Source organism: Pseudopipra pipra, chromosome 19, assembly GCF_036250125.1.
Source record: "Pseudopipra pipra isolate bDixPip1 chromosome 19, bDixPip1.hap1, whole genome shotgun sequence".
NCBI lineage: Eukaryota > Metazoa > Chordata > Aves > Passeriformes > Pipridae > Pseudopipra > Pseudopipra pipra.
Genome location: NC_087567.1, coordinates 11,679,044 through 11,706,087, shown reverse-complemented (window position 1 = coordinate 11,706,087; position 27,044 = coordinate 11,679,044). Strand labels below are relative to the sequence as shown.

Sequence of the window (27,044 nt, the reverse complement as noted above, 5' to 3'; positions counted from 1 at the left end):
CCTAAAAAAAACAGGGGGTGACCCCCCGCACCATGGGGGACCCCCCACCCAGCCCGGGGGCGCGGGCAGAGAGGAGCGAAGCGGTGCTGGCGGCAGCGGCTTTATTGACAGCGAGAGAGGCCGCGTGGGACCCCCGGGAGGGGCAGAGACCCCCCCAGGCTGACCCTGACCTTGACCCACGGGGATGGACCCCCCCTGAGTCTGGCTGAGCCCCCTAAGTGATGCCCCTGACCCTCCCCAAGGAGTGACTGAGTTCGCCAAGTGATGCTCCCCCTTTGGACCCCCCCAAATGATGCTCCTCCCAGTCTGTCTAAGCCCCCCTAAGTGCTGCTCTTGCCCCCCCAGTTTAAGCCCCCCAAGTGATGCCCTGGTCTGTCTGTGACCCCCCCCAAAACTGGCCGAGCCCCCCAAGTAATGCCCCCCCCATCTGGGACCCCCCCAAGGAAGGCCCCCGGTCTGTCTGAGCCCCCCCCAGGTGATGCCCCCGCCCCCGTGCCGGGGGTCCCTCACTGGGGGGTCCCGGGGGCCCTGCGGGGGCTCAGTGGGACCCCCCCCCGGCGCGGGAGGGCAGCCGCGGCCCCCCGGGCCCGGCTCAGCTGCTCCACGGAGGCTTCGAGGTGGGCGAATCTCTCCGAGAGACCCCCCAGCTGCTCCTTCAGGGCACGGAAATCCCGGTACAGCTCATCCAGGGCCCCCGACAGTGCCGGGATCCTGCAGGGGCAGCGGGGTCAGGGCAGGGACACCCTGGAGCACTCCCCAGGGACCCTCCAAGCCCCCCAAGGGAGACCCCCCAGCCCCTCACCTGCCGTAGTCGGGCAGCACGGTCTGGTGGTCCGCCAGCAGCAGGTTCCGGAGCTGGGAGGTGATGGCGAATTTCCAGTTGTCCAGGACCAGCGTCAGGTTGGCACAGCCCCTGGTCAGCGGCCTCTGGGCTGGAGGGGCTGCAGTGGGACCACGGGCAGCCCCCCCGGAGCAGGACCCTCACCTGGGACCCCCCCTCCAGCCCCACGCCCAGGGCAGGCCCTGCCGTCAGGCCCCTGCCTGTGCCTGTGCTCCGGTGGGAAGGGGGTCCCAAGCAGGAAGAGGGTCCCAGGGGTGGGAATTACCCTCTCCTCCATCGTCCCACGCCGCTGGGCGCCGCTTCAGCTTGGCTGTGCTCCCCAGGGCCGTGAGGAGCAGGAGGGGGAGCAGCAGCCGGGTCATGGCTGGGCTGTATCCCCACGGTGTCCCCAAGGGTGTCCCCAGGGCTGTCGTGTCCCCAAGGGCCGAGCTGGGCACGTGCCACCCCCCTGCTCCTGCCCTGCTCCTGCTCCCGCTCCCGCTCTCCGGGCTGTGCTCCCCGGCTCTGGCTCCAGCAGCTCCCGCTCCCCCTGTTCCAGGCTGGGCTGGCGCCGGGCCCGGCCGCTCACGGCTCCAGGGCTGATTGCAAACAGACCCGGACACGGCCCGGACACAGCCCGGACACACGAGTCCTGCCGGGAATGCCGAGCAGTGATGGGGTGCAGGTGGCACAGCACTGGGGAGCAGGGCCCCCACCAGTTCCTGCTGGGAATGGGAACTATCCCAGCCCCATGAGCGCTGTGTCGCCTGTTCCAGTTGGGAACGTGGAGCATCCATGGAGCTCCATGCCAGCAGAGGTGACGGAGTGTAGATGACACGGTGCTGGGGCACAGCGTCCCCCCATTCCCAGTGGGAACAAGGAACATCCCAGCCCCATCCCAGCTCATGGGAGGGAGCGCAGAGGCACTGGGGTGCGGCATCCCCCCTTTCCTGTTGGGAATGTGGAGCATCCTGGGACAGGTGACAGAGAGCAGGAGGCTCTGGTTTGAGGTGCTTTTATTCCACATTACTCGCAGCCCCCCTGCCCGGGCGCCCCCCAGCACTGCACCCCCAAACCCCAGCACACCCAGGGAAAAGCAACCGCAGCCCAGAGCCGGGCCTTGGGATGAAGCCTTCGGAGAGCCCCAGTGAGGGGCGGGGGGCCCAGAGGGTCCCTGCCCTGCTGGACACCAGGACACCCTGTCCTGGAGCAGGATGGGGCCTTCAGCCCCCCTCCCATGATGGGACACAATCCCAGTGCCCCTGGGATTGAACCAGAGCCGCAGAGACAGGACAGGGAGGCTCCAGGACAGGTACCTCCATCATCCACCTCTGCCTGGGGCAGCTCCAGCCAGGGGCTAAAGGGAGGGTGGGGGCAAGAGCCCCAAGTCCCAGCTCCGGCCAGGACACGCTTCGGAGGGACGAGGGCATGGGGGAAGGAAGGCACCAGCTCCCGGGACACGCCAGAGGTGAGGTGGGTGCCCAGGTTACGTGGCTGTCCTGTCACCCCTTCCTCGGGAGCCCACTCAGGCTCTGTGGGGTGACACAGCACCCGGTGGGGACACCCCTCCTGCAGTCCCCACAGGGTGCCAAGCTGAGAGCCCACCCTGTGCCCAGTGTCCCGTCCTGCTCCGGGAACATCAAAGCCACCTGCCCACCCCGCCGGGGCCAGTCGGTGCCGGAGCTGTTGGGATCCGGGCACCCACACGGGCAGGGAACGGGAGCAAAGCTGCAGGCAGGGAGATGCCAAAGCCTCCCCATCTCCTCAGGAGGGAAGTGGGCACGGACACCCCCTGAGCCCCCTGGGTCCCCCTGGCAGGCTGGCAGCAGTGGGGATGGGGGGGGGCCAGCCCGGGGCACGGGCTGAGGGGAAGCGTCAGTTCTCCGGGCTGGGAGCACCAAGCGGCTCCGGGATGGCCCCCGAAAGGGAGCGAGGAGTAACTGGGGGGCTGGAGCCACCCCGTGCCCGGCTCCGCAGCCGGAGCTGGAAGCTGAAGGGAGGAAGGGGAGGGACAAGCGCCGCGCCGGCTGCTCCGGGGAGGCTCGGGGCGGGAGCGGGGCTAGGAACGGGGCAGGCTGCACATCTCGCAGTGGTCCGTGCCCGGCTGGTTCATGAAGGTGCAGTGCTGGCAGGGCCACATGGCTGCGGCCACGGCGTGCGACGAGCCCCCCATGGCGCCGTATTCCTGCATTCCCGAGAGCGGGACACCCACCGTGCCTGCGGAGAGAGCCCGGAGGGAGCGCTGGGATCCCTGCACAGCCCACCCCGCAGCCCCTCCGGTCCCAACCCTGGGAGTGTTCCAGGGGGCTTGGAGCAACCTGGTCTAGGGGAAGGTGTCTCTGCCCATGGCAGGGGGTGGGATGAGATGAGCTTTAAGGTTCCTTCCCACCCAAACCATTCCACGATTCCATGACCTAGCAACGGCTTTCCTCCCCCTGGAGCCTCCAGCAGCCTCTTTAGGGGCTTGGGAACAGCACCACACACAGCCCCCAGCCAGCTCTGCCATGGGACAAGGACCCCCCCACCCCAGGGCCCCCCCTCTTACTGCAGAGCTGCTCGATGGTCGCCCACTGCTCAGATTTTTTCCAGGTCTGTGCAAGCTCCTCATTTTTGGTCCTCACGGCTTCCAGCAACAAGCTGATGCTGTCCTGGAAGCCACAGGAGGGAAATGAGCACTGTGACCCCTCCAGTGTCCCACTGGAAGCTGTGACCAGGGATGTGCCCTCCTTCCCTAGCATGGCAAGGCAGGACCCTGAGCCTGAGCTGTTTCCCCTTTCCCAAGATCCTTGGAGTGTCCCAGTTTATCCCTCTGCTCCCCTCAACAGTCAGACAGACCCCACATCCCAGAAGATTCCATTCCTCTGCTTCCAGGATGTATGACCTACTGCTTTGGGATAGTGTGCCGGTGCTGCACAGCAATCCTGACTTCCAGAGGGGCAAATCCTCCATGCTGGAGCACTCCAGCCCCCATCCCCATCCCCATCCCGATCTCCAGCTGCCCAGGGTCATCCTGGCTGCCTCACACATGCGCAGCCTCCGGCCAACACGGCCCAGCTGGATCCCACCGGGAAGCTCCGGCGGTGCCGGGGCAGCCGCCAGGCTCGCAGTGCCCGGCCAAGGGCAGCAGAGCTGCACTGCCAGGACACTCCTGGCCCCACCAAGGTCTGGGGGCTCTGCTCTCGTTCCCACAGAATTCCTCATTCTGAGATAATTTTTAAAACGTTTCCAGCTCTGGGAGCCGCAGCCAAGTTGGCTCTGGAATCATGTGGACAAACACCCCCCCCTCAGTGCTCCCAACAGCTCGGGGGTTTTAAAAGGGTTTTAAAACTTTTTTAACCTTCTCCCAACAGCTCAGCTGGGAAAAGACAGCAATGGGACCCGCCCAGGGACACAGGATGGCAGGAATGGTCACCCCCACCCACCTGAGGGACCTGGGATGGGGAGGATGGATAGGGACAGGACTCTCCCCACCCCACTACGTACCCGCAGAGGCATGACCTCATTTGTGACCAGGAAGAGGAGCAGATGGAAATCAGAAATGATGTCCAGGAAAATGGAGGATGTGTTTTGGGACAGGTACGTGGCCAAGCTGTGGAAGTCCTGGAGAGAGGGGACAGTAATGAAGAGAAGTCACTTCCTATTTTGATGCACTACCAGACATTTCTGGCGCCTCTGGGCATTGGCTGCAATGTGCAGGGATGATCCCAAAATCAGATCCCAGGCTGGCTGATTGAATTCCAGCTAACAACTTCCAGGGAAAAGGATCTCTGCACCCACACCAGCTTTTCCTGACCAACTCCAGTGCACACAGAGCCAAGAAGTGCTCAGTGGGGCCAGGAAACTCCAGCCCTGTCCCTATGGAAAAGGGGCAGAGGGGGATGGAGCAGCCCTTTCCTCCCCATCCTCTGCCCTGGCCTCTTGCAGGAACAGCGCCCTGTGCTTTAAAATTCCAACCAGGAAGAGAAGGCAGTGCTCTGGGAGCAGAACAGACCCCAGAGCCTCTCCTGTCTGTGGGGAGAAGCAGGTTCATGGTGTCTCTGTGGGGCTGGAGCCCCTCGGCCCCTCTGGTGCTGCCTGGGGGGCACAGGGAGCCCTGATCCCGTCACGGAGCCGTCGGGAACACGGCTGGCAATCAGCATTGGCATGCAGACACTGCTCTGTGCAGGAAGGAGTTTGGCAGCTGCACTGGGAAGGGGTGACTTGAGGGCACAGCTGTCCCTCTGCAGCTGTCAGTGAGCACAAGGGAAGCAGTGCCAATCCCTATGGAAGTGGCTCCATCAGGAATCAATCCTCACCTGAGTTTCTCCCAGCACATCACGGTTCTCGATGGGGAATGGATTTTGAGAAATAGAAAAAGTGTAGACTGGATCCTTGGGGAAAGTTGTAGTAATCTAAAGAAAAAAAAAATCCAAGGAATGATGATCAGAGGCCAGTGGGATATGGGAAGCAAGGCTTGGGATAGCCAAGAGCAGCCATGGCTATGATCCCAGCTCAGCCAAACAGTGAGGGATCCTGCAGGGATCTGATGGCTTTTAATTCAATTTAAAGTGATATCCCATCATCCCCTTGGCTCCCAAGCAGCCTTGTTTCTAAGGAAGCTGGAGGGACATGGAGCTTGGTCCTGACAGATGCCATGGAGACCATCCCTCTCTGCACAGGTTACTGGGATACAGTGATCCTGGCACAGCTGTGCTAGGGGGGGATCCTGGGGGCATCCTAATACACATTCTATCCCTCTGTTTTCATCCCAGTGACAGCCCAGGTATCCCAGGAACAGGTGCCTTCACTACTGCAGGAATCCCTGCGCTCCGTCACTGCCTGTGCCAGGGGCAGCTGGAGCAGAGCAGTTGCTCCGGGTGGATTTAATCGTTGTTGGCACCACCTCCAGCTCCAGCAATATCATCTGTCATCCCAATTATTTGCTTTCCTGCCTTCCATGCCGTTAAGTTTGCTTCCCAGCCCCAGGGCTGAGCCGTGCCGTGCCTGGCAGCAGCTCTGCTCCGGCCAAACTGTGCCAGAGAGTGAATTCCCCCTTCCAAGAAAAGGCATTTCTGGACAACCTGCTGAGTCACTTGAAGGAGATGGATCCCTAATTGCTGCTCTAAGACAGGCAGCTGGAGTTCCTTCCTTAGGCAGTGCCCAGCACACGGATCCGTGGGGCAGCTGCTCCCCGGCTGTGTGGCTCCGTGCCAGGGCGGAGCCGTGACAAGGCACCAGGCAGTGCCTTCCTGGGAAGCACCAGGCAGTGCCTTCCTGGGAAGCAAGAGTGTTCCCTGGCACCACACCGGCCCCTCGGAGCAGGGCGGCCACCTCCCTGCTAGGAATGCCTGGCAGCAGTGGAAAGAGGAGGATGGTGTGTCTCAGGAACCACCTCCAGTGGGAATTTTAGGGATGGGTGAAGGGTTTGCTGTGCCCTGACCATCTCCCATGGGAAGCAAACACTATGGAATACTCACGTCTATGATGAGGTACTCGACCGGCAGTGGGCGAGCCAGCTGGGTGATCTCGTTCCCAAACTTGTCTATGTCCTGAAAGAGGAAGAGTCGGATTATTCCTGAGCATGGAAGTGGTGTGAAGCCCAAGGGATCGTGCCCTGGAGATGCCCACCCAGGATCCTGAGCTCTGGCAGATCACTGAGGGTGGAAAAGAACCCAGCTGGGTGGTGCAGGGCTGCCCAATTCCCTGCAGCTCTCTGGGGCTGGAGATCTCTGTAATTCCAGGATCTCTGGAATCAGGAAACGGGATCGCTGTTTCCTCGTGAGCCAAGGGAGTGTGTGGTCACAAACCACCTTGGGCTTGTCTCCCACTGGATATGGACCTGGAATTATCTAAGGAGTGTAAATCAAGGTGTGATTCTTGGGGTTTTTGGACTTGATGATCCTTATGGGCCCCTCCAACTCCAGATATCCTATAATTCCACGATTCTAAATGCCATTTAAGCAGCTCTTCTGTCTAAAAAAGGAGGGACAGGCCACATCTGCTTCCTTAGCCGAGGCAAACCTGCCTTTCTGCAAATCCAGGAGTCCCTCATCCAACTCTTCACCTGGGAATTGGGAATCCAGGCACTTTCTCATGCCCAGACCCTTAGAACCAAGCACATCCCACGGCGCAAACTTGTTTTGCTTTGCCAGACGAAGGGAACATAAAGTTTAATTAGGGAGACAAACGGCCAGCATATGTTCATTAATCATAACCTGACAATTAGACGTGATTGATGTCAAACATGCCGAGTTCAAACGGCGCTTCGGAAATAAATCCCGGAGAACTGACACTTTTCATTAAAGATTCCGTACGAGGGGGTTGTGTTTTCTACCTAAATCATCACTTAACGTGGTATAAATCATTCATTGAGCCCCACATAAATCATATGCCCATAATTCCCAGTCAGGGACTCTATATTGGAGTTTCCATGGACTCAGTGGCTGAAGCCAGACCAGAGGTGTCATCCCAGAAGGTTGTGAGTCCCATTCCTCCAGCGGATCTCCCGTGGGATGGGAGCAGCACTCCTTGGGCTGAGCCAGGGAGCACCATGCAGGGACAAGCTGCTGACTCCCTCCTTTCTCCCTCTCCTTTCTCCCTCCCCTTTTCCCCAGCCGTTTTCTCCTGGAGAACACCACTCCCCCACTCTCCCTGGTGTTTACACAGCACAACTATGCGGAGCAGCAGCCAGCACCATCCCGCTCTCCCAGTACTCCCAGTCAGACCTCGCCCCAGCAGGCTCCAGCACGCTGCTCCCCTCCAGGCACAGCCCCGCTTCCCGACCCCCTCCCCAAGCACCTCCTGTCCCCAGGAACTGTTCCCTCTGTAAAAAAAAAATCTCCCTTTCAGTCTTTGAAGCTCCTTTGAAAAGCAGTTCTGATAAGGATCTTTGCTCCTCACACATGACAGGTTGTTGGGAGCTCCTGGCCTCAGATCTCTCTTGCTCTGACAGGAGCAGGAGGAGCTGTGGAGCCTTTTTTTGGGAGATCACAGGACCCCAGAGCCAACCTGCTCCTAGATCTCAGTGATACCACAAGAGGCAGGAATCAGATCCAATCAGCTTCCCAAACACAATCCTGCCCCTGCAAGAAGGGACCTGCAACAACTCACGCATAATTAGCCCATCTGGAATTCATTTTCCAATCTAATTAAGTTCTAATATGCAGAAACATTTTTCCAGCACCTGTTGGCTTTAATCTCCCCCTCTGGGGATTTCCATGTTAAATGCCTGCTTTTTCATGGCATGCTGCTGAGAACTCCAAGACATCCACAGACTGGGACCTCGCTCCCCCTGAGCCGAGGACGTGTCCCAGTCCTGACAGAACAGCCCCCCCAAACACTGACATTCCTCTCCCACCCCCATGGATCCTTTAACTATGTTTTAAAGGCCTTAATGAACATCAAGGTGGGAGAAAGATCTTTACCCTGAACTTGGCATTACCAGGACCCCACCAGTGCCCTATTACTGCTGCAGCCTGAGCCCCCCAAAGCAGTGGCACTCGTTCCAAAGGGAGCCAAGGAAGGGGTTAACAGAGCCACAGCTATTTGGCTCCTGGACAAAAATCCATCAGCAAGGTCTGGACAATGAGTTATCCTGGTGGAGATTGCATCAGGGCTAGGATTAGAGCCTTCCAAACCACTGTTTGGAGGCAGAAGCTGCACAGGGATGGGGAAGAACAGGGAAAAGGGTGGGAGCACAGCTGGTGTCACACACCTTGGTGGGATGGAAAGGCTTCTGGGTGGTCTTGGGATTATCCACAGAAGGTGAGGGGAGCAGCCAAGTGAGGAGCCTGGGCGGGTGTCAGCCAGGAGGGAGGCTCCGGATCCGTGTCCCAGGGCTCGACAGCCGTGAGCATCCCACGCCGTCAGCATCCCAGGCTGTGAGCATCCCACATCCCACGCCGTCATTCCCGACCTGCTCCCTCGCTGAAGGCACCGTGGAGCTCAGCAGCCGCCTGTCCTTCCCGTGTGGGAATAAATCCCAGCCTTGCTCTTCCCTCTGCCACTTCCCAGCACTTTGCCGGGCGATCCTGCCCCTCGCACGGAGAGCGCGGCTGAGGCACAGAGACAAAGCGACTTCTCCAAGAGCAAGTGACAGGTCAGGGAGAGTTGAAACCCTTCCCAAGAGACTCCTGGTGAGCTAATCCAGCATCCTCCTCCCCGGAGCAGCCAGGACATTTAAGGCTAAGGCGGCTCGTGGTGGGAGGGCAGCCAGGGAAGTCCTTCCCCATTAGTGAACGCTCCCTGCAGCCTGGCTCTCCCTGGGAAGAGGATTTCCAGTGCCATGGAAGGACAGCCTAGCTCAGAGGTCCTGCTGGGCTCTAATAAAAGCAGGGCCCTGGCTTGGGGTTGTCCCAGGGCGGGATGGGACACATGTCACTGGTGCCAGGCCAGGGCTCAGAGCACGTGTGGGACTTGGTGGCAAAGGGCTCTTGCACAATACTTGTAAAGGGCTTTTGTCTTACAGCATCCCAAAGAAACTCTGGGGGGATATTAAACCATCCCAAAGAAACTCTGGGGGAATATGAAACCATCCCAAAGAAACTCTGGGGGAATATGAAACCATCCCAAAGAAACTCTGCAGGATGTTAAGGCAGCTGTAAAATGCAACTCACTGTGAGGATGACGATGACATCATCACGTTTGAGCTGCCACAAATACCAGTGATAAGAGACAAAGACAGCCAGCCCCCACATCCAATCATCCAAGGGTTTTAAAGGGTCTGTAAAACACAGGAATCTCTTTCCCCAGTGGTGGAGCAGTTCAGCAATGCCAGAATTCCTGGGCCAGAGGACTGGGAGGAGGGGACAGAAGGGACAACAGAGTGCAGGCAGGGAGAGATCCCTCCAGCTGGGGCACAGTGCTGAATAATCAACCCAAGGTACATTCTTAGGGAACTCCAAATCAATCCAGCTGTTTTCCAGAACCAGATGGACAGAGGAGGCTGCTCGAGGGCAGCAGACAGGACAGAAAACACTTGTGTGGAACATCCAGATGGGCTCGCCCTCATCCAGCTGAGAAACTGGGTGAAGTGGCCGTTGCAACATCATCATCTTCACTCACAGAGTCTTTACCCGGACCCGTGTCTGAGTCTTGACAACATGGAGCCCTTCACGAGTTCCGTGTGTTGAGCTCTCCAAGCAGCACGTGCCGGCTGTGAAACGTTCCAGCTGGAAACGCTGCACTGAGATGCTTCTCAGGCACCCTGGGAGGCTGGGGGGGGATGTGTCCTTCCTCCTGGCTAACTTTACCTGGGGAAGCACTTCAGAGCATAGTAACTTGTACTCACAGTCCCCAAAACCCTCAACTCCCACGCTGGGGCAGAGCTCTCGCATTCCCGGGCCAGGAGAGCAACGGCCGCGTGTCCAAAGCCAGTTCCACGGGGGTGGCTCCTCAGAGCAGCAGGCGAGGGGCCAACACAAAGAGAATGGTAAAGAAATACAGAAACCACACAGCTGGAGGCTCAGGAAAACTGCAGGACAAAGCCAGTGCCATCAGCTTTCCCATTTCCACGGAAGAAAAGCAGTACCTTTTCCCATTTGGAAGCTGGAGGTGAATCCACTGGCCCTGCTGTGGATCCAAGTTCCCTGGATCCTGCCTCACATCTGGCTGTTCTATAAATACATCCACACTCACAAATATCGGCCTCCTGGTCCTCGTTCAATTAGAATTAAGTTGTAGAGCTCCTTTCATCCTACAGGGCTTTTCAGATGGATATTGTATGGGAATACACATGGACTTCTCCCTGGACCAGTGACGGCTGCGCAGTCAAGGGAAAACAACTACTCCAAAGTGCAGCTTTCTCCCTAAAACTGGATGGGGGGTGGGCAGAGGGGAACCATCACAGACCAGGACAAAGAGGGAGCAGGGCACTGGACCCCAAAGATTCCATCCTGTGCTGCCAGATTCTTCCTCCTCCTGGAGTTCACTCAGGCTTGGACAGGACTGTTGTCACCAGCCCAAGACAGATGAGGTCGTGTCTCTGACCCCAAACCTTGCCCATTTAATGGGACCCCAAAGGTTTCCCAAGCCAGGAGCGACTAAGCTTTACATAGATTTAAGAACATTAGGAAAAAATCAAGGGGTCCTAGAGCCAAACCCGTTTAAGGCTGAGGGATAATCCCACCCAGCAGAGCCATCCTTGAGCACTCCGTGAAAAGGGCAACTGGGGAGAGAAGTTCTAAAACCTGAAATCAGCTGCAGCCTGATCTGGTGAATCAGTGGTTCATGGAAATTTCCACGGAAGGCTGGAGCCATCCGTTCCCATTCTGTTTATCTCCCTGCTTCAGATTACGAGGGGAGTGAAGCCCTGCTGGGAACACCCACCAGCTTCCTGCTGCTCCCAGCACCCCGGGTGGCCCACATGTGGGACACAGACCTGTGGGACCTCCTGCAATGCGCCCGAGTGTGGCACAGCCCGGGCTCCTCCGGAGCGGGATCAGGGCACGCCAGGAGATGATCTCATCTCCCTCACGTTCGGGGCCAACCTTTGCACACCCCAGCGCTGCTGGATCTTAATTGGCCCTGGTTTATCAGCTCCGAGAAGGAAGAGAGGCAGGGATTCCATCTACCCTCCCTCTCCAGCACTGGATTGATCCCAGAGGTGTTCCTTGTGAGGCCAAGCCAAGCTGGCACTTCAGCGTTAAGGGGTGGATGATGGGGTCTCTCAGGGAAATCAGCACTTCCCAGTCCCAGTTTCAGGACATGCAGGAACAGTCTGACCAGCTCCATTCCTGTTGCTGGTGCACAATCCACTCATTCCAGTCATCCCAAATGAAGGCAGCTTTCCTTATCCCGTGCTCCTTAAGGGACAGCTTTAATACAGGCAGCAAGAGCAGGCACGACAAAGAGGAGATAACTAATGGGTGATGGATGGCTAATTAGCTGGCGAGCAGTGCCATTAATTAATTCCTCTGTCCCTGCTCATGGGGCACCAGCAGCCCCGTGCTGGAGCAGCAGTGCTATCGGCATCCGCAGGGAGCCTGATCCTGAGCTCCTGACTCGGCCCTGCAGGAACACGAGGGGCTGAGGGTCTCCAGAAACAAGTGCCAAGGGAATAATGACATTCCATCCATCACCAACAGACCCAAAGGGCGGCAGGCAGGGACCAGCAGTGACACTCCAAATAGTCCTGGGACCCCCCTCCAGCTCTGGAGTCCTCAACATGGGAAGGACGTGGAGCTACTGGAGCGAGTCCAGAGGAGGTCACGGAGATGCTCCGAGGGCTGGAGCCCCTCTGCTCCGGAGCCAGGCTGGGAGACCTGGGGGTGTTCACCTGGAGAAGAGAAGGCTCCAGGGAGACCTTAGAGACCCTTCCAGTCCCTAAAGGGGCTCCAGGAGAGCTGGAGAGGGACTCTGGAGTGACAGGACAAGGGGGAATGGCTTCCCACTGCCAGAGGACAGATTTAGGTGGGAGATTGGGAAGGAATTCTTGGCTATGAGGGTGGGGAGGCCATGGCACAGGTTGCCCAGAGAAGCTGTGGCTGCTCCATCCCTGGAAGTGTCCAAGGCCAGGTTGGAGCAACCTGGGATAGTGGGAGGTGTCCATGCCCATGGCAGGGGGTGGAACGAGATGAGCTTTAATGTCCCTTCCAACCCAAACCATTCCATGATCCTATGAAGTGAGAGTATTTCGGACCCGCTTCAGTTGTGCACATGTTCCCTGCTGCTCCTCAGGACCAGAGTGCGGATCCAGGGGCACATCCCAGTGCTGCCCAGGCCCTCACCCTTACCTTGTAGAACACATCAGGCACGTACTGCTCGCTGCTGGACTCCTTGGCATAGCCCAGCTCCGGTGCGTCCCGGCAGGGCAGGAGGCACTCATCCCGCACCAGGGCCATGCACTGGTTCGACACCTGGTACCCCTCGAAGTGCACCTGGTTGTCAGGACCACCTGGAAAAGGAGAGAGTGGTCAAAAATCCCAGGATCACTGAGGCTGGAAAAGAGCTCCAAGACCATCCAGTCTCACTGTGCCCGATTCCCACCTTGTCACCCAGCCCAGAGCACTGAGTGCCACGTCCAGTCACTCCCTGAACACCTCCAGGGATGGGGACTCCATGGCACAACCCTTTTCATGGAGAAATTCTTCCTGAAAACCCTGCACAGTGGTGATTGATTTCCCCAGGGTAACTCCGAGCGCAGCACTAAAGTTGGACTCGATGAGTTTGGAGCTCTTTTCCAGCCTTAATTCCCCAAGACTCCATGAATTAGACTCGAGGGTCTTGCTAACAATGAGAAACACTGAGATGAAGCTGCTGATGCTGCTGCACAGGAAGAACTTTAGGCAAGAATTCCCTCTAAGCTCCACATTTCTTCAGTCACACACAGTTCCAGAGCTATCCCAAGAGCACAGACCCAGGGGACAGCAGGAATGCTCTGCCAGGAGCTCCAAGGAGGAGAAGCTGCCCTTTTGGAGGCTCTGACAGCATCACCCTCCCACTACCCTGCAGGTTTCTCCTCCTTTTCCAAACAAAACCCAGGCACAGCGTTCCCAAGGAACCCCGAGCTGCAGATCCCCTGGTCATGTCAGGCCTAAACAGTGTTTTCTCAGCCTCTCCTGGATGCTTTGGTGGAAATCTGACATGGAAAGTGGGAATTAAGAGCCTGGCTCGCGGAGGGATCACATGCTTGGCGCTTTCCTTTGGATAATGTAAGCAACATCAGGTCATGTGTCACTGGAATACAACTGGAAAGAGAGGATAGAGGCAGATGGTAGGAAAACATTACTATTTCCAAAGCTAGGAATTCAGGAGGGGATAGGAATTAATCCATGGAGAGGATTTAAAGGCAAAGTTGAGGCAAACTATCCAAATACATTTCTGTGGCACAAAAGGAAGGACTCAAGTGTTTAAATAGAAACCTGCTGGGCTGATTGAACAGAGGAGAATGAAATTAGCTGGAACAGCAAAGAGGAAATATTCCTTTTCTACCCTTTGATCTGTAACCTCAATCACTCACTGCTCCAGAACAAACACTCCTAGAAATTAAACATAGACCAGGACGGGGGGAAGGCCTGAACAAAGTGTGTTTGCTCAGTAAAACACCTTGTTTAAAAAAAAAACCCTGAAATAAATATATATATAAAAAAAGAGAGATACAGATCTATCTTTAATGAGAGATGGATGTGTTTAGCAGTCTGGAATGTACAGGAATGGGCCTGTTGACTGAAAAAGAGCTTTTTCACTGAAAAAAAGGCCCCGGGAAGCCTTACAAAGCCAGGCTCAGGGCAGGCAACATCCCATCCCACTTTCACTTTTCACACTGGATGTTATTTGGAAGTCATGAGGGTTTTCCATTGTGTTAAACAGACCCAGAACTCAGCGATTCTGCTCCAGGGAAGGTTTAAATGAAGACATGTGTCATCCCATGGAGAAGAGCAGAGTGAACTGGGAACACTCCAGCCCTCCCACCACATGCCAGTGTCCCCCCTCCCAGCCCAGCCCATCCACAGTGCCTCTGGAGACTCCCCAAAAATGGCTAAATCCAGAGGTTTTAAGCATAAGCACTTTGCAGGCGCTTCTGTTTTATTCAGCCAGAAAAGTATGTTTTCAAATCCCACATCAGGGTTTCCCTGACAGCAACACAAGGGAGATAAAGGTCCCTCCTGAACTTCCTGAAGGAGGAATTAATCCACAACTTTAAGGATCTGGATTGTTATGGTTCTCCACTGCTGCTTCCAGGCAACAGAACGTGGAGATTAAAGATTTGAAACAGAGAAGTGAGACCCAGTTATTGCCCTGGCTGCAGGCAGAGAGGGATTTCTGGATCAGAGAGGTGAGTCTGAGTCTCATATGAGCTTCTTTAGACAGTTGTAAAGTAAAAAAAATAGGTAAATAAATAATGAGTAATAATTGCAGAGAGGACAGAACAAAGAATGAAAAAGTATTTTAGCTGATAGAGTAAAACCCTTGTTAAACAGGACAGATGGGGATCAGGGCGTGTGATTTTTGGCATATTCTTCTACTAACAAGAGGTAACTCAGGTGTAACCCAGAGAGCTGGGGCCAGTTTATACCTGTAGCCACAACCGTGACAAACTTGGATCCAAAGTGCCCATCTGGGGAGAGGCGACAGATGTTGGGCTGCTGGTTCTGGAAGTTGCCAGCTGTGATGCACTCCTCTGCACTCAGGTAATACGTGTCCTGAGGGGAGAGCACCAGTGCCAGTCAGCGAAAGGACAGCGTGACGTAGCCCAGACCTATTTCCCTGGGCTGCAGCCAAGGGAAACGACCAACACCCCAGGAAAACACGCTTTCGTGGAAAGCTGCTGCAGAGCCCGGGACAGGAATGTGACCTGTCAGCTCCCCAGCCCTGAGCTGGCTCAGGACTGTCCCATGGAGAGTCCCCACCCACATTTACACACCATTTTTTTTTTTTTTTTAACTGAAGTTTCACTTTCCAAATATGGATATCACTGGGTTTACAACCACAGGAAGCTGAGGAGGTCGAAGTTTGAGCCACGTATGTGTCACAAAGCCCAGCCCATGGGAACATCCTCTGAGTCACTCTGGGTTTGCACCTCACACCCCCACTCCCTCTACTCCACAGAGTTTTATTAATCCTAAAAAGGGCAGGGTTAGATGGGAGGAAATCCTTCCCTGTGAGGGTGGTGAGGCCCTGGCACAGGTTGCCCAGAGAAACTCCCATCCCTGGGAGTGTCCAAGGCCAGGTTGGATGGGGTTTGGAGCAACCTGGGCTAGTGGAAGGTGTCCCTGCCCATGGCAAGGGATTGGCACTGGATGTGCTTTAAAATCCTTTCCAACCCAAACCATTCCACGATTCCATGAGCATCATTTCATTAGAGGGGTGAAGGGCTGCAGGCAGCTCTCCCTGCTCTCCAGACAGCTCAATCCCAAACAGTTGGAAGGGTTCAAGCTCCCTTTCCTTCAGAAGCACCTGAAAAACCCCATTTCACGAGAATTCCAGTGTCACCTGCACCCCTGCCCTGCCCTGGCTCAGCAGCTGGAATTAGCTGGGTCACACCTGGATCTCACCTTGTTCCTGCTGTATCGAACGGTGCCTTTCCGTGTGTCCTCAGAGACCAGGTCAGTGAATATCCAGCCGACCTGCAAAGGGTGATGGAGAACGTTGCTTTAAGGAAAAAAAGGACAAAAAAAAAAAAAAAAAGAAACAAGAAGGAAACCAGAAGAGCTTATACATTTTCAGCTCACAGGACACGATGTTCTTGGCTCCCCTCGGCCCTGTGCACGCTGCCTGCAGGGAATGGCTCTCCCAGCTGTGCCGGGCTCTTGGAATCCCATTTCCAGGAGCAGCAGCATGCCAGCTGGCTGGCCAGGGCACCTGCAGTGTTATGTTTCACTATGGAATATTTTTCATGGAAAGATCTGGAGGCTGCAAGAGGCCTCTGTGCCTCCCACCCCCCAGCAGAAAGCAATTCCTACAGAGTGCCCGGAGCAGCTCACGTGGTCCCAGTTTGAACCTCTCACATGATCCCAGTTTGAACCTCACAGGCTCTGGTTAGGAGGAAGCTGATACTGGAGTGTGATTCATTCCAAACTGGAGTCTGTCCCGACCCAAAAAACACATTCCTGCTTTCTGTGTTTGCACACTGGTGTGTGCATGTACACACCAATAACCCCTGGAGTGGGCATCCCTTCCACACACGTGTGCCATGTGTACACACACCTCGGGATGAACCCTCTCCACCCCTGTGCCAATCCCAGCCCCCACAGCATTAACCCTCCTGAGGCAGAGCTCCCTGCAGAGCCCAGACAGACCAAACCCTGCAGCCAGCACTCAGTGACGTGTTAAATCCCGTGGATTAAAAATATCTGATGGGAGAAGCGGAGGGAAAACATGGTAATAAATAAAACACACAGAAGTCTTGCTCCAGCCTCTGGCGAGGGGTGAGATCTTATCTGGGAGAACAAAGCCCTCCCCACAGATGTTTACAGTCTGCACTGAGCCTTCTCCCAGTCGAGTTTTCTTTAGCAAGTCAAATCTTGTTTGTGTACATCCCATTCCTGGCATTCCCACCATACCAACGGTGCTCCCAAACCGGAAAATATCAGCGCAGGTTTGAGGGATGTCAGGAAATCAGTGGACCCCGAAGGGATGACTGGCAGGATGGAACTGAGGGGGACCTGCACCCCTAAACCACACAACTCACTCCCTACAGCACCAAGAGACCCCATGGAGGGCAATAAAATCTAAGAGGAGCCCCTGCTCCTGAAAAAGAGCACGGAAGCAACTCCAGCTCCATCTGTGCCAAATTAGCACTTGCCTGGGAGATGCTCCCAGGAGCGGCTCCTGTCTGAGGGGAAAGAAAGGGAAAATGGTGTTTCTGTTGCTTTGCTCCAGCCTCTGATGTCCCTCGTGACTCCAACTGCAGCTGCACTGCCCCGTGAGGGGTTTGTGCTCAGGAAAACCCTCTGGTTTGGGGTTTTATACCTAAAAATGTATATTTTATACCTAAAAAAGTTGCTGACACTTAAGTGAGATTTAGGTAACCCAAAATGTCTTGGTCTGCTGATTTCTTTCCCTGCCACACACAGACACACAAGATCCAACACATCCTGACCTTCCTCAGGCCAAGCTTTGCCGCGATCTCATCCACGACCTCGGCTTTCGGATCCTCCAGGATCTCCAGGCTGTTCTGTGTCCCGATCTGCAGCAGAGAGACACTCGTTAGTGAGAGAGAACAGGAAAAAAAACCAGGATAACCACTGTGGGGAGTGAGGCAGAGCATGGTGACACCCCAGAGACCTCCCCTTGCAACTCTGCTCTCACACCCATTCCCGAGGATCCATTTGTTCCTCTTCCACTGGCAATCTGTTGGATTGCACTCTGGCCATGCTGCAGGAGTCACCAGGATGAAGGAAGCACAGGAGGAGGGCTCAGACCGTGTGAAGCCAAGCGGTGCCGTGCCCCATCTAGTGGGGACTCCAGCCCAACTCAGCCTCAGCCTCTCCACCGTTCTGCCTTCAAATCATTTGGATTTCATTCTGTCTATTAAGTTGCTTAAATTTTCCCAGAGAGCTGGGAAGGAATTGCAGCAAGGGCTGCAACTGTTTTTTCCTAGCACAGAATTTCTTGGAAAATTTCCTGGAAATCCAGGAAACAAGGGAAGATGAAAAGTGAAATCCACTTTTACAGTCACCCTGGATTTAAATAATTTGAACACAGAGGAATGTAAAGCATATAACATAAATAGAAATAGATATTAAAAAGAATATATTAATAAAATATAATATAAAAGTATAATATAAAAAATAATATAACATAGGATTATATGAAATAAATATAATAATATATTATAAATACATAAGAAATAATATAAATAAGAATAATATGGAAAAAAGGCGGGGAACCAACAAAAAGCAAATCTGTGTTTAAAAATCTTTTGGTGGTAGTAGCTGATGGTGACATTAAGGACATAAATCCCATCATCCTTTCCTCGGGACAGTTTTCCTTGTGGAGCTGCGGCTGGAAAGGACGAGTGAGGTTCTCCCACACTCAGCAGGTGTTTCTGTGTCCCCCAACCCCGAGGGGACCCCGGGAGCAGTGGGGGCTCACCTGGGGGGGTTCATAGATGGCCGCCACCTCTGCCCGGATGCCCAGCGGGATGTCTTTGTGCTCCGTGTACCGGCCGTACAGATATCCCAGATGCTGGTTCCCTGTCTTCCTCCAGAAGTCTAGGAAGCGATCTGCAATTGTGTGGTTCTCAAACATGATGTTGTCAACATGCCTGTATTTCTGTTTGACAAAGTTCAAGCGTCAGGCCGTCCTCCGCTGGCTCCGGTGCCTTCCCAGGACTCACTCACACCACCCCTCTGGAGCGGGATCCTGCCACAGCAGGCGTGGGGGAAGCTGGGGGCTCCCTCCCTCTCCCCTCTGCTCAGCTCCCACCCCTCAGCACTGCTCCCTGCCCAGCAGGTCCCACCACGGGCTGGAGTGTGGGATGTGCTGAGCATCCCCGGCACCTCGGGGTCTCTACTGGGACCTTCACCCCAAGAGCCTTTGCAGGTAAAATGACACTGAAATTCAAGAGGAAACAAGAAGCTGAGTGGCCTTTGGGATCCCCTGAGGAAAAACAGCAGGATTCATCACTAGTGCTGCCAGCTCAGTCCTCCACACTGGGAAGAAATTGTTGACCCAGGACATTTTGGGACCCTTTATTGCAAGGCCTGAAGAAGCTGGGCAGGATTTCCCTGACACCTAGAGGCTTCGTGCTCCAGGCTGGCTGTTCTGGAAGTCACCTCTCCCAAAAGGGAAGCCAAGGCCCCTGTGAGGTGCCATGAGCTCAGTCTCACCTGTCTGTTGAGGGTGATGGCGCTGGGCTGGCACTTGGTGCAGATCCCCTCTGGCCAGGGAGGGTGTCCCTCACACCCCGACTTGATCTTACAGCTGATGTTCTCCAGGGCTACAAACTTCCCCCTGGGAGAGGGGGGAAGAGAAAAGGGGGGAAAAGAAGGGAAATGGGGGAAGAGAAGGCTGCTGTTACCACAGCAAATGCTTTTGGAGCAGTAATTTACGGAGCACGTGGGAAGTAACAGGTTGTAGCACTCGGGCAAATCAGAGCTCCTTTCATGTCCACGAGGTTTCCTGGAAAGGGAAGTTCCCTTCAAATGGAAGTATCACGGACTTGGGCTGCATCTCCCAGAGAGATTTAAAAAATCCCAGTGGTATTTAGGAATAGCATGGAGATACACCTCTGTGTAACTTATGTCCGTGGAATTTGAGAACCAGGCTTGGAGCTTGGTGTAACTAGGGAACCTCCTTCCTTCCATCTGGCCTTCTCCCCCCATCAGGAGTGTTTCCTGGAAGTAATTACATTGCCACAATAAAAAAAGGAAAACTAGAAAGAATAAAACCCCTAAAATAAAAAGCCAGATTATTTTTTTCCCCCGCCTTTTCCTTTTTTATTTTTCAACACGTTTCCTCCTCAGTTTGCCATTCAATCCTCGTATCCCACACTGAGATCTGTCTGTACTCTCATTTGTGTTTAAAACAAAAAAAAAAGAAGCTACAACCAGATTCCCTTAAACCCAGAGCTTTTCTTACTTGTCTGCCCCTCCGGTCAGCTTCCTGATGTAGGCATGGAATGACATGTGCTTCACAGGAGGCTCCAGATGGTTCAAATAATCCTCATCGAACGGCTGCCAAAAACACCACACAGAGCAAAGGCAGGTCAGGCACCTGTCTGATAACACCCTGATCACTGAGCAAATGGATGTTCCAGAGTCAACCCCACCAATGTGGAAGCAATCAAGGAAATTCAGGCTCATTTTCAAGGCAGCTACTACTGGGATACAAACAGTGCAGCTTCACAACGGCGAGTTTTATGGTCGCCTCCTGCCCTGGTAACAGATTGGCTCCACAAATCAGAACGAGCCTCAAAGGCAAAAAGCCTTTTCCTTTTGATATCTAACAACAAACAAGGACACAGCTGCTCCAACACAGCCAAGGGCTTCCAGAGCACTTCCAGCAGTGGGGAACAGCCATCCTGGAATGGCCAGGATCCCCTTTGGAGGGGTGGCTGCTGCTTCGTGCCATAAATTACACAGCCCAGCACGTTTGGAGGCTAAAGCTGCTTCAAGCTGAATAATCATGAAATCATGGAATGGTTTGGGTTGGAAGGGACCTTAAAGATCATCCAGCCCCACGCCCTGCCATGGGCAGGGACACCTTCCACTAGCCCAGGTTGCTCCAAGCCCTGTCCAACCTGGCCTAGGATACTTCCAGGGACGGGGCAGCCACAGCTTCTCTGGGCAACCTGTGCCAGGTGGTTCAACTGGGAAGTGCTGGGATACATGAGAGAAGGGATGAAACAAGAAGACCCAGGAAAAAATGAAGAGGGAGGAAAAATGGAGCACTTTTTAAAGCACTTTCTGTTAAACTCATTATTGCAGAAAACCATCATTAACCATGATAAACCCGGGGCAACAAAGGCCTGGAGCTTTAGTGATCCCAGAGCCAGCAGTGCACAGCAGGATTCCAGCCTGGAAAAGTGTTCCCCTCCTAGGAAAAATGTTCATACTGGGAGAAACTGGTGTGAGTTTGTAGCACCCTCCTGGGGCTCTTACCTCGAGCGGGACACAGTGAACACATTTACCCAGGGGGCCGTGACGACACCTGGGCAGAGAGAGAGAAAAATGGGGTTAAATCTCATTTAATATGGGAACTGAAGTGGGGTTAAATCTTCTTTGATAACAGAAAAATCAGACTGTAGGAGTTGCTCTCGAGCAATTTTGGTGTGGAAGAGCTACATGAGCTCTGAGCAATTCTCCAGCCCCCAGGGAATGCTACAGAGGGGTCATGGAATGATGGAATGGTTTGGGTTTGAAGAGGCATTAAAGATCATCCAGTTCCACTTCCTGCACCTTCCACTAGCCCAGGTTGCTCCAAGCCCTGTCCAACCTGGCCTTGGACACTCCCAGGGATGGGGCAGCAACAGCTTCTCTGGGCAACCTGTGCCAGGGCCTCACCACCCTCACAGGGTGGAATTTTTTCCTAATATCTAACCTAAATTTCCCCTCTTTCAGCTTGAACCCATCCCTCCTTGTCCTGTCACTCCAGTTCCTGATGAATTGGACTTGAATTATCTTGTCCAGGTTGAAGTTAAACCTGAGAGTCTCAGGTCAAGATCAAACCCTCCTTATGTCCCTGGGAAGAGGCTCTGCTGTCCCAAAAATCACCTGAATCCACGTCAGGTCAGGTTTCACAACCCTTCAAGTTCAAAGAATTCAGACCCTTCAAATCCAAAGAATCTCCAGGCCACGTGGCAGGGCAGGTTTTAACAAAAAGCCACCCAAAACATTCATCCTTTATCAGGCACTGGAGGATGGGCTGGAACAACCAAGTGTGTGTTTTTTGGGCAGATAAACCCTGCAGGGCAGAGTTAGAGGAGAAAACCTCTCCTTCTATGGTGATTGCTTTAAAGAAACCCTAAACCAACAATAAAATCCCCCCCAGCACTAAGTCAGTGCTGCTTTCCAAAGGAAGGGCTCTGGAGATTGGTGTGTGGAGACAATGGATGGGATCCAGTTGCAGGATTGATTTTAAGGAGATTTTGTGGCAGATAATGTACAGAAAGGAGCCCTAAATGCTGCTAATGCACTCAGCATCCTTCACTTGAGATTGATCCACCCTCCCAAACCCAGGAACAAGCCCAGACACCTCCTTTTATCCTAAATACTCACCCCTGGGCTTTGGCTCCCTGCTAGGAACAACTTCATTGATTCCTTGAAAAGCGTGGGCAAGTTCAAGACAATGTGTTCACCACAGAGTGGTGGGTTTTGCCTTTATTGCTTCAATAATGTGACATTATGGTCAGCCTAGGAAGGTCAGAGAGGATTTTCCACACATTTCCCTGCTGCTGCAGCACTGAGGATAAACCATATGGGGGACAACACCACAGGGAAGGGCAGATGATTCTGTTTCAGCAACAATTCCTGGTTGCCTTTAAAATTTTCCCTCAAACCCTTTCAGGAGTCTCTTTCCAGAGGGTTCCAGTCCCAAAGCCACAAGTGGGACCCAACTGGGATGTTAATGCTGAGCAATAAAACCCCATCACCCATCCAGGAGGTGTTTTAGCAGCACCAGTGTAGATTTTGGGTGGGTTTAACCCATTGTTGTATTATTTTTACACAAGTAGAAGCTGCTTTGTTTCCCAAGGGCTCTTGCATGGAGGAGCTTTGAAAAGTGGGACTTTGGTGCATTTTTGTGAGCAAAAGGGACTCCCTGGTTTCACAAAGGTCAGAAGGGCACGTGATGGAAAGGAAGTAAAAAACTAAGCAGGGAAAGACCCAAGTCTCAATTCCACATCTCTGTCATGGGACACTTCCACTCATTCCCCTTGCTTCTGTGTTCCCCTTTATGAGAAGTGGCTGGATCTGAGGGCTCAGAGTGCTCCTGCTTGGGACATTCCCAGGCTGCTGGGCTCAGACATGACATTCCAAACTCTGGATACAGCAGGAACACACACAACACCCCCCCACTCACAGCTGCTGGTCTCGGTTCCGGTAAATCTTCCCATCCTGCTTGATCAGGTACTGGTCGATCTCATCCTCCACCACCTGGGGGGCAGCCCCAGGCCGGGAATTTTGGGAGACAGAGGTGTCCATGGTCTCTGAGGAGGAGCCAGCTGGGCTCAGGGGGTACAGGAACAGCATATCCCCGTGCCTGCAGGGGTGGGAGACAGCACACAGGTAGTGGGAGAGGTGAGAAACAGCACTCAGGAAGCTGGAGCTGCTTCCCAACAGGCAGCCAACCTCCTGGAACATGGAAGAGCATGGAATGTGTCCCAAAGTATAATCAGACTAGCTCAGGTGGCAGTTGGAAGCTGCTCCATCAGCCACCTCTTCCTGCTGCTCTGGTCATTTGCCACAATAAACGCAAACCCCTTCCATCAAGAGACACAACCAAGGGGAAAAGATGGAGAAAAAGGCAAAGGGAACCTATGGAGAGAGGCAACAGCTCCAGGAGGGAAAAGAAGTACTGTGGATCCTGTGTGGATCAAGTTACAGCCTTCCCAGCTGGCACATTCCAGGGACACGCTGCACATGGGATGTGATTTTTCCCACCGCTGCCCATTTTGGAAGCTCCAAGCAGAGCCCCCCACGCTGGAAAAAACCCTTCCCATGGGGACTCACTTGATTTTGAGCAGGTTGAGGGATTTGTTCTGGGCTGCTGTGATCTCCCCTGTCCTGTTCCTGTTGGTGTACACGGAAAAGCCATTATTCCTGAAGCCAAATTCCTTGGCGACCTGAAAGACAGGGGAGAAGGACAAGGTGTGAGGTGCCTGAGGGCTGGAAGGGGCTCAGAGCCAGAGCTGATCCCAGGGAACTCCTACTGCAGGAATTCAGCACAGTTGTGAGCTAAGGGTAATGGGGAGACATGGAAGAAATAGCTGGAAACAAAAGCAATGGATTAAAACAGGAATTTAAACATCCAGAATGTGTCTCTCCCTCACACAACACAAATGCAGAGTTTGATCTAAATCCAGGCAAGCACTGCAGGACTGCAGGGAGAAACTTCTCCACTATCCCAGTTCTCCCTGTTTTCTCGCTCCAGCCACATCAACAAGTCATTCCCATCCTCCTGGGACCAGAATTCCTCATCCACACCTTCACCTCTGCGGGTCTTTTGCCCTCAGCTCCGCTCCCACCAACCAGCTGCTTCACTCAACCTCTTCCCGCTGTTCTGCCTGTTTATCCCCACTTTCCTCCTCTCTCCCGTGGAATTCACAACAGCCACCTCTCAGCCCCCACACTGGTTTTCCCTGCTCAGTTTAAGGCTGATTGACTCGGGATCAGTCCAACACCTCTTCCCAGCAACAATAATTTACACATTTGGCCACTTGAAAACATCATCAGTTCAAAAATGGTGTTCAGAGTTCCTCTGCTTGACAAGTTTTGCCCCAAATTCTGAAGTCAATGGCCTTTATTCTTAATAATAAAAATAATCCCTGTGGCTTTGGGAACAGGGAATGCCCCCAGGACAAATGTGATGAGACACAAAGAACTGTCACATGAGCAAAGCCATGAAAAGCAGGTTTTTTTCCTGTCAGCTCCACTGTGATTTGCAGCAGTGAGTGATCCCTGTGAATGGGACCCTTTCACGGGGATCAGCTCCTGCTCCTCGGGCCACAGAATTCCATTTTTGGGGCAGACAAATCCCACAACACATTAACAACAGGTTTGAGTTGATTCCCGACTCAATTCTACCCTGAGCACAGCCAGAGTCACTTTTTTAGGGCTTTTCCCTGGATGTGGTACAAGAGACAGGGAGGATTATCCAATCCCTTATTCCTTGCACACTTCTGGAGTTTCTCTGGAGCAGATCCAAGTTAACTCCCTGTAGGGAAGCAGCAATCTGATGCCTCTCTAATTCCAGCTGTCCCCCTAAACACCAACCCCACTCCCTGGGTGAACATTCCAGGGTTAAAATCCACAGCACAGGTAGGAAAGACCTGGATTAAGATAAAACACGGATCTCAGGTGGCAAAATTTGCCCCTTTTCTCTTCCAAGTAAACCCTGGAAATAACCCACACAGGTCTTGTGTTTGGCTCAGCAAGAGGACAGAACCTTCCCCAGACCAACAGGCCATTCCAGGTGCTTCTGTCCTGGCAGGAAGTGTTTTCCAGCCATTGTTCCACACTGCCTCGGGTAACCTGAGCCCTGGAAAGCAGCAGCTTGTTCTGCACAGGCTCCAGAGATCCTGAGAGCTTTTTTTTACCTCGGGTGAGGCTGCTCAGAGGCTCCAGCGGGTGTCCCTGAGCCAGCCCTGGAATCCAGTAGGATTTTTCCTGGCCAGGTGGGAATGCTGTCAGGGAATGCTGTTGGGTCTGGGCTTCAAACAAAGCAAATGACTCACAGAGAGCAGGTTTTGGGCTGCTCCCATTCCCTTCCCTCTCACAAGGAGAACAAAGAAAGCCCAGTCTGAGGGTTCCAGGCTGCAGAGGAGTTCCAGGAGGGAATGAAATGGAGAGCTGCTCACTCCTAAAGAGCAAACTGACCACGGAGCAGCTGCATCACCCCACAGCCAGACCCCCTGACAGCTCCTACGCGGCGCGTTCCCTCAGCCAGGGGGGAAATCCTGCCCAGAGCTCCCTCAATCCCTCCCTTGCTCTCTCCAAACCCATCTTGGAAAACCAGCAGCACACACAGCACATCCAAATGACATTCCAAGCCCAAATCCAGCAGCTGAACCAGGCCTGGACCCTGGTTTGACCATCCCCCAGCTCCCCTGTGCCATTGTCACCCTCTGCTTCCCAGCTGCCACTTCTTTGGGAGAACCCTAAAAAACGTCCTTCCTGGGAAAGCTCCCACCCCAGGGGACCCCAACGGAGAAGCTGAGGGAGTTTATTTTCTTTAAATGTGTTATTTTCCCTCTGGAACAGCAGGAGTTACCCCAACAGAAGTGTGAGTTTCCCCCTGGAGTGCTGTCCCGTGCTGCTGGCAGTGAGGTCAAGCACAGGTATCCCATGGGACAAGCAGTGGGAGCCCTGCCCCATCCCGTGGGGAGGCACAGGGGGTCCTGGGGTACCTTTTTGAGGAACGTTGCCACCGTCTCTCTCTTGGTGGCCGTGATTCTCTTCACTCCCTCCGGCGACTGCACACGGATGATCTGGGGGGGAGGGGACAATGGGTCAGGGAGGGGGACAGAGCCCACCCTGAGCCCCCAGCCCTGCATTCCCCTGCTCCTCCCTCCCGTTCCCATCTTCCAGAGGGTCTGGGAACACCCAGGGGGACAGCACTGGGTGGTGTCTGCAAGCACAGGGGTGGAACCATCCCAGTGCTCCAGTAGGAGCTTCTCCAAGGAAAACACTTCTCTGAGCTCAGAGCTGGAATTAAACCCTCAGGAGGGCGGATCAGAGCTCCCAAGGGGGGGTTATTCACGCAGGCACCAGCCCAACTGGTGTTACTGGGCACTGCACTGGTCGTGGCTGAGCCCTGGTAATCAGGAGATGGGAAGAGGCTTGGGCTGCTCCCGGGAAACCAGAGCTCAGGAACGGGAAAACCGGCAGATTCTGGGGTGGGGGGGAAGGCCAGGGGAGTCCTTCGGGTGCAGGCAGGGAAGGGGCAAAGGTAAACCCCGCTGTCCCGGGGCGTGGAGGGGCTGGAGCTGTTCTCAAGGGGCCGTTCAACCGCTCCTGGGGGACACGAGGACACGGGCAGGGGGCGGCGTGTGTGGGGAGGGGACACGGGGCACACGAGGGGACACGGAGGGGGACACGGGGGGAGCTGCCCGTGTCCCGCCGTCACCCCTTCTCACTCTCTCAACTTCCATCCCGGGCACAAGCCCGTTGGGACGGGACCGGGAGCCCTTCACCGGCCCCACCAGCTCCTTCTCCACCTCCCCCCCGAGCCCCTGCCCGGGGCTCAGAGACACCGGGGGTGTCCCGGCCCCGAACCGCGGGAGAAGAACCACGAGGGGCCGTCCCGCGGCGCCGCGGGCGCTGCCCGGCGCAGGCACCGCCGGGCCCGTCCCGGTGCCCCCGTCCCGGCCCCGCAGGAATCTGCTGCCTCATCGCCCCTCCCCCGGCCGCACTCACGATCGTCTCGGCCATGGCGCTGCCCGCGGGCGCCGGGGGCTCGCCGAGCCGCTCACGCACAGCCCGTCCCGTCCCGCTCGGACTGTCCCGGCCCGTCCCGGCCCTTCCCGGCCCTTCCCGGCTCCTCCCGGCCCGGCCCGGCCCCGCCGCCTCCCGGGACCGGCCCGCCCCCGCGCCCGCCCCCCCGGCCCCGTGCCCGCCGCGCGCGCGTTCCGCCGCACTAAGGT

General features: G+C 54.9%; 2 protein-coding genes across 2 annotated transcripts; both read right to left on the bottom strand.

The window, feature by feature from the left end:
- Nucleotides 1-87: 87 nt before the first annotated feature.
- On the bottom strand, nucleotides 88-1,689 carry LOC135424694 (uncharacterized). The gene is made up of 3 exons (XM_064676182.1): nucleotides 1,107-1,689; nucleotides 803-932; nucleotides 88-711 (listed from the first exon to the last, which is right to left on the bottom strand). The coding sequence occupies exons 1-3, from the start codon at nucleotides 1,615-1,617 to the stop codon at nucleotides 507-509; spliced, it is 846 nt and encodes a 281-aa protein (XP_064532252.1). The 5' UTR covers nucleotides 1,618-1,689; the 3' UTR covers nucleotides 88-506.
- A 130-nt stretch (nucleotides 1,690-1,819) lies between these two features.
- Nucleotides 1,820-26,977, bottom strand: NPLOC4 (NPL4 homolog, ubiquitin recognition factor). Its single transcript, XM_064676161.1, has 17 exons — nucleotides 26,818-26,977; nucleotides 25,809-25,889; nucleotides 23,413-23,525; nucleotides 22,763-22,942; nucleotides 20,845-20,893; nucleotides 19,823-19,917; nucleotides 19,072-19,195; nucleotides 18,335-18,514; nucleotides 17,340-17,426; nucleotides 15,793-15,864; nucleotides 14,814-14,940; nucleotides 12,532-12,692; nucleotides 6,277-6,348; nucleotides 5,116-5,211; nucleotides 4,304-4,420; nucleotides 3,366-3,468; nucleotides 1,820-3,037 (listed from the first exon to the last, which is right to left on the bottom strand). Exons 1-17 carry the CDS (start codon nucleotides 26,830-26,832, stop codon nucleotides 2,880-2,882), a joined length of 1,830 nt encoding a protein of 609 aa, XP_064532231.1. The 5' UTR covers nucleotides 26,833-26,977; the 3' UTR covers nucleotides 1,820-2,879.
- Nucleotides 26,978-27,044: the final 67 nt, after the last annotated feature.

Excerpts from the sequence above, each read along its gene's own strand:
- NPLOC4 (XM_064676161.1), bottom strand. Across the intron at positions 19,196-19,822 it reads CTGACCGGAGGGGCAGACAA|GGGGAAGTTTGTAGCCCTGG; the intron begins GTAAGAAAAGCT and ends CCCCTCTCCCAG. Across the intron at positions 4,421-5,115 it reads ATGTGCTGGGAGAAACTCAG|GACTTCCACAGCTTGGCCAC; the intron begins GTGAGGATTGAT and ends CCCTCTCTCCAG.
- LOC135424694 (XM_064676182.1), bottom strand. The coding sequence starts at position 1,617 with ATGGATGCTCCACGTTCCCAACTGGAACAGGCGACACAGCGCTCATGG. Across the intron at positions 933-1,106 it reads GTGGGACGATGGAGGAGAGG|CCCAGAGGCCGCTGACCAGG; the intron begins GTAATTCCCACC and ends CAGCCCCTCCAG. Across the intron at positions 712-802 it reads GTGCTGCCCGACTACGGCAG|GATCCCGGCACTGTCGGGGG; the intron begins GTGAGGGGCTGG and ends CTGCCCCTGCAG.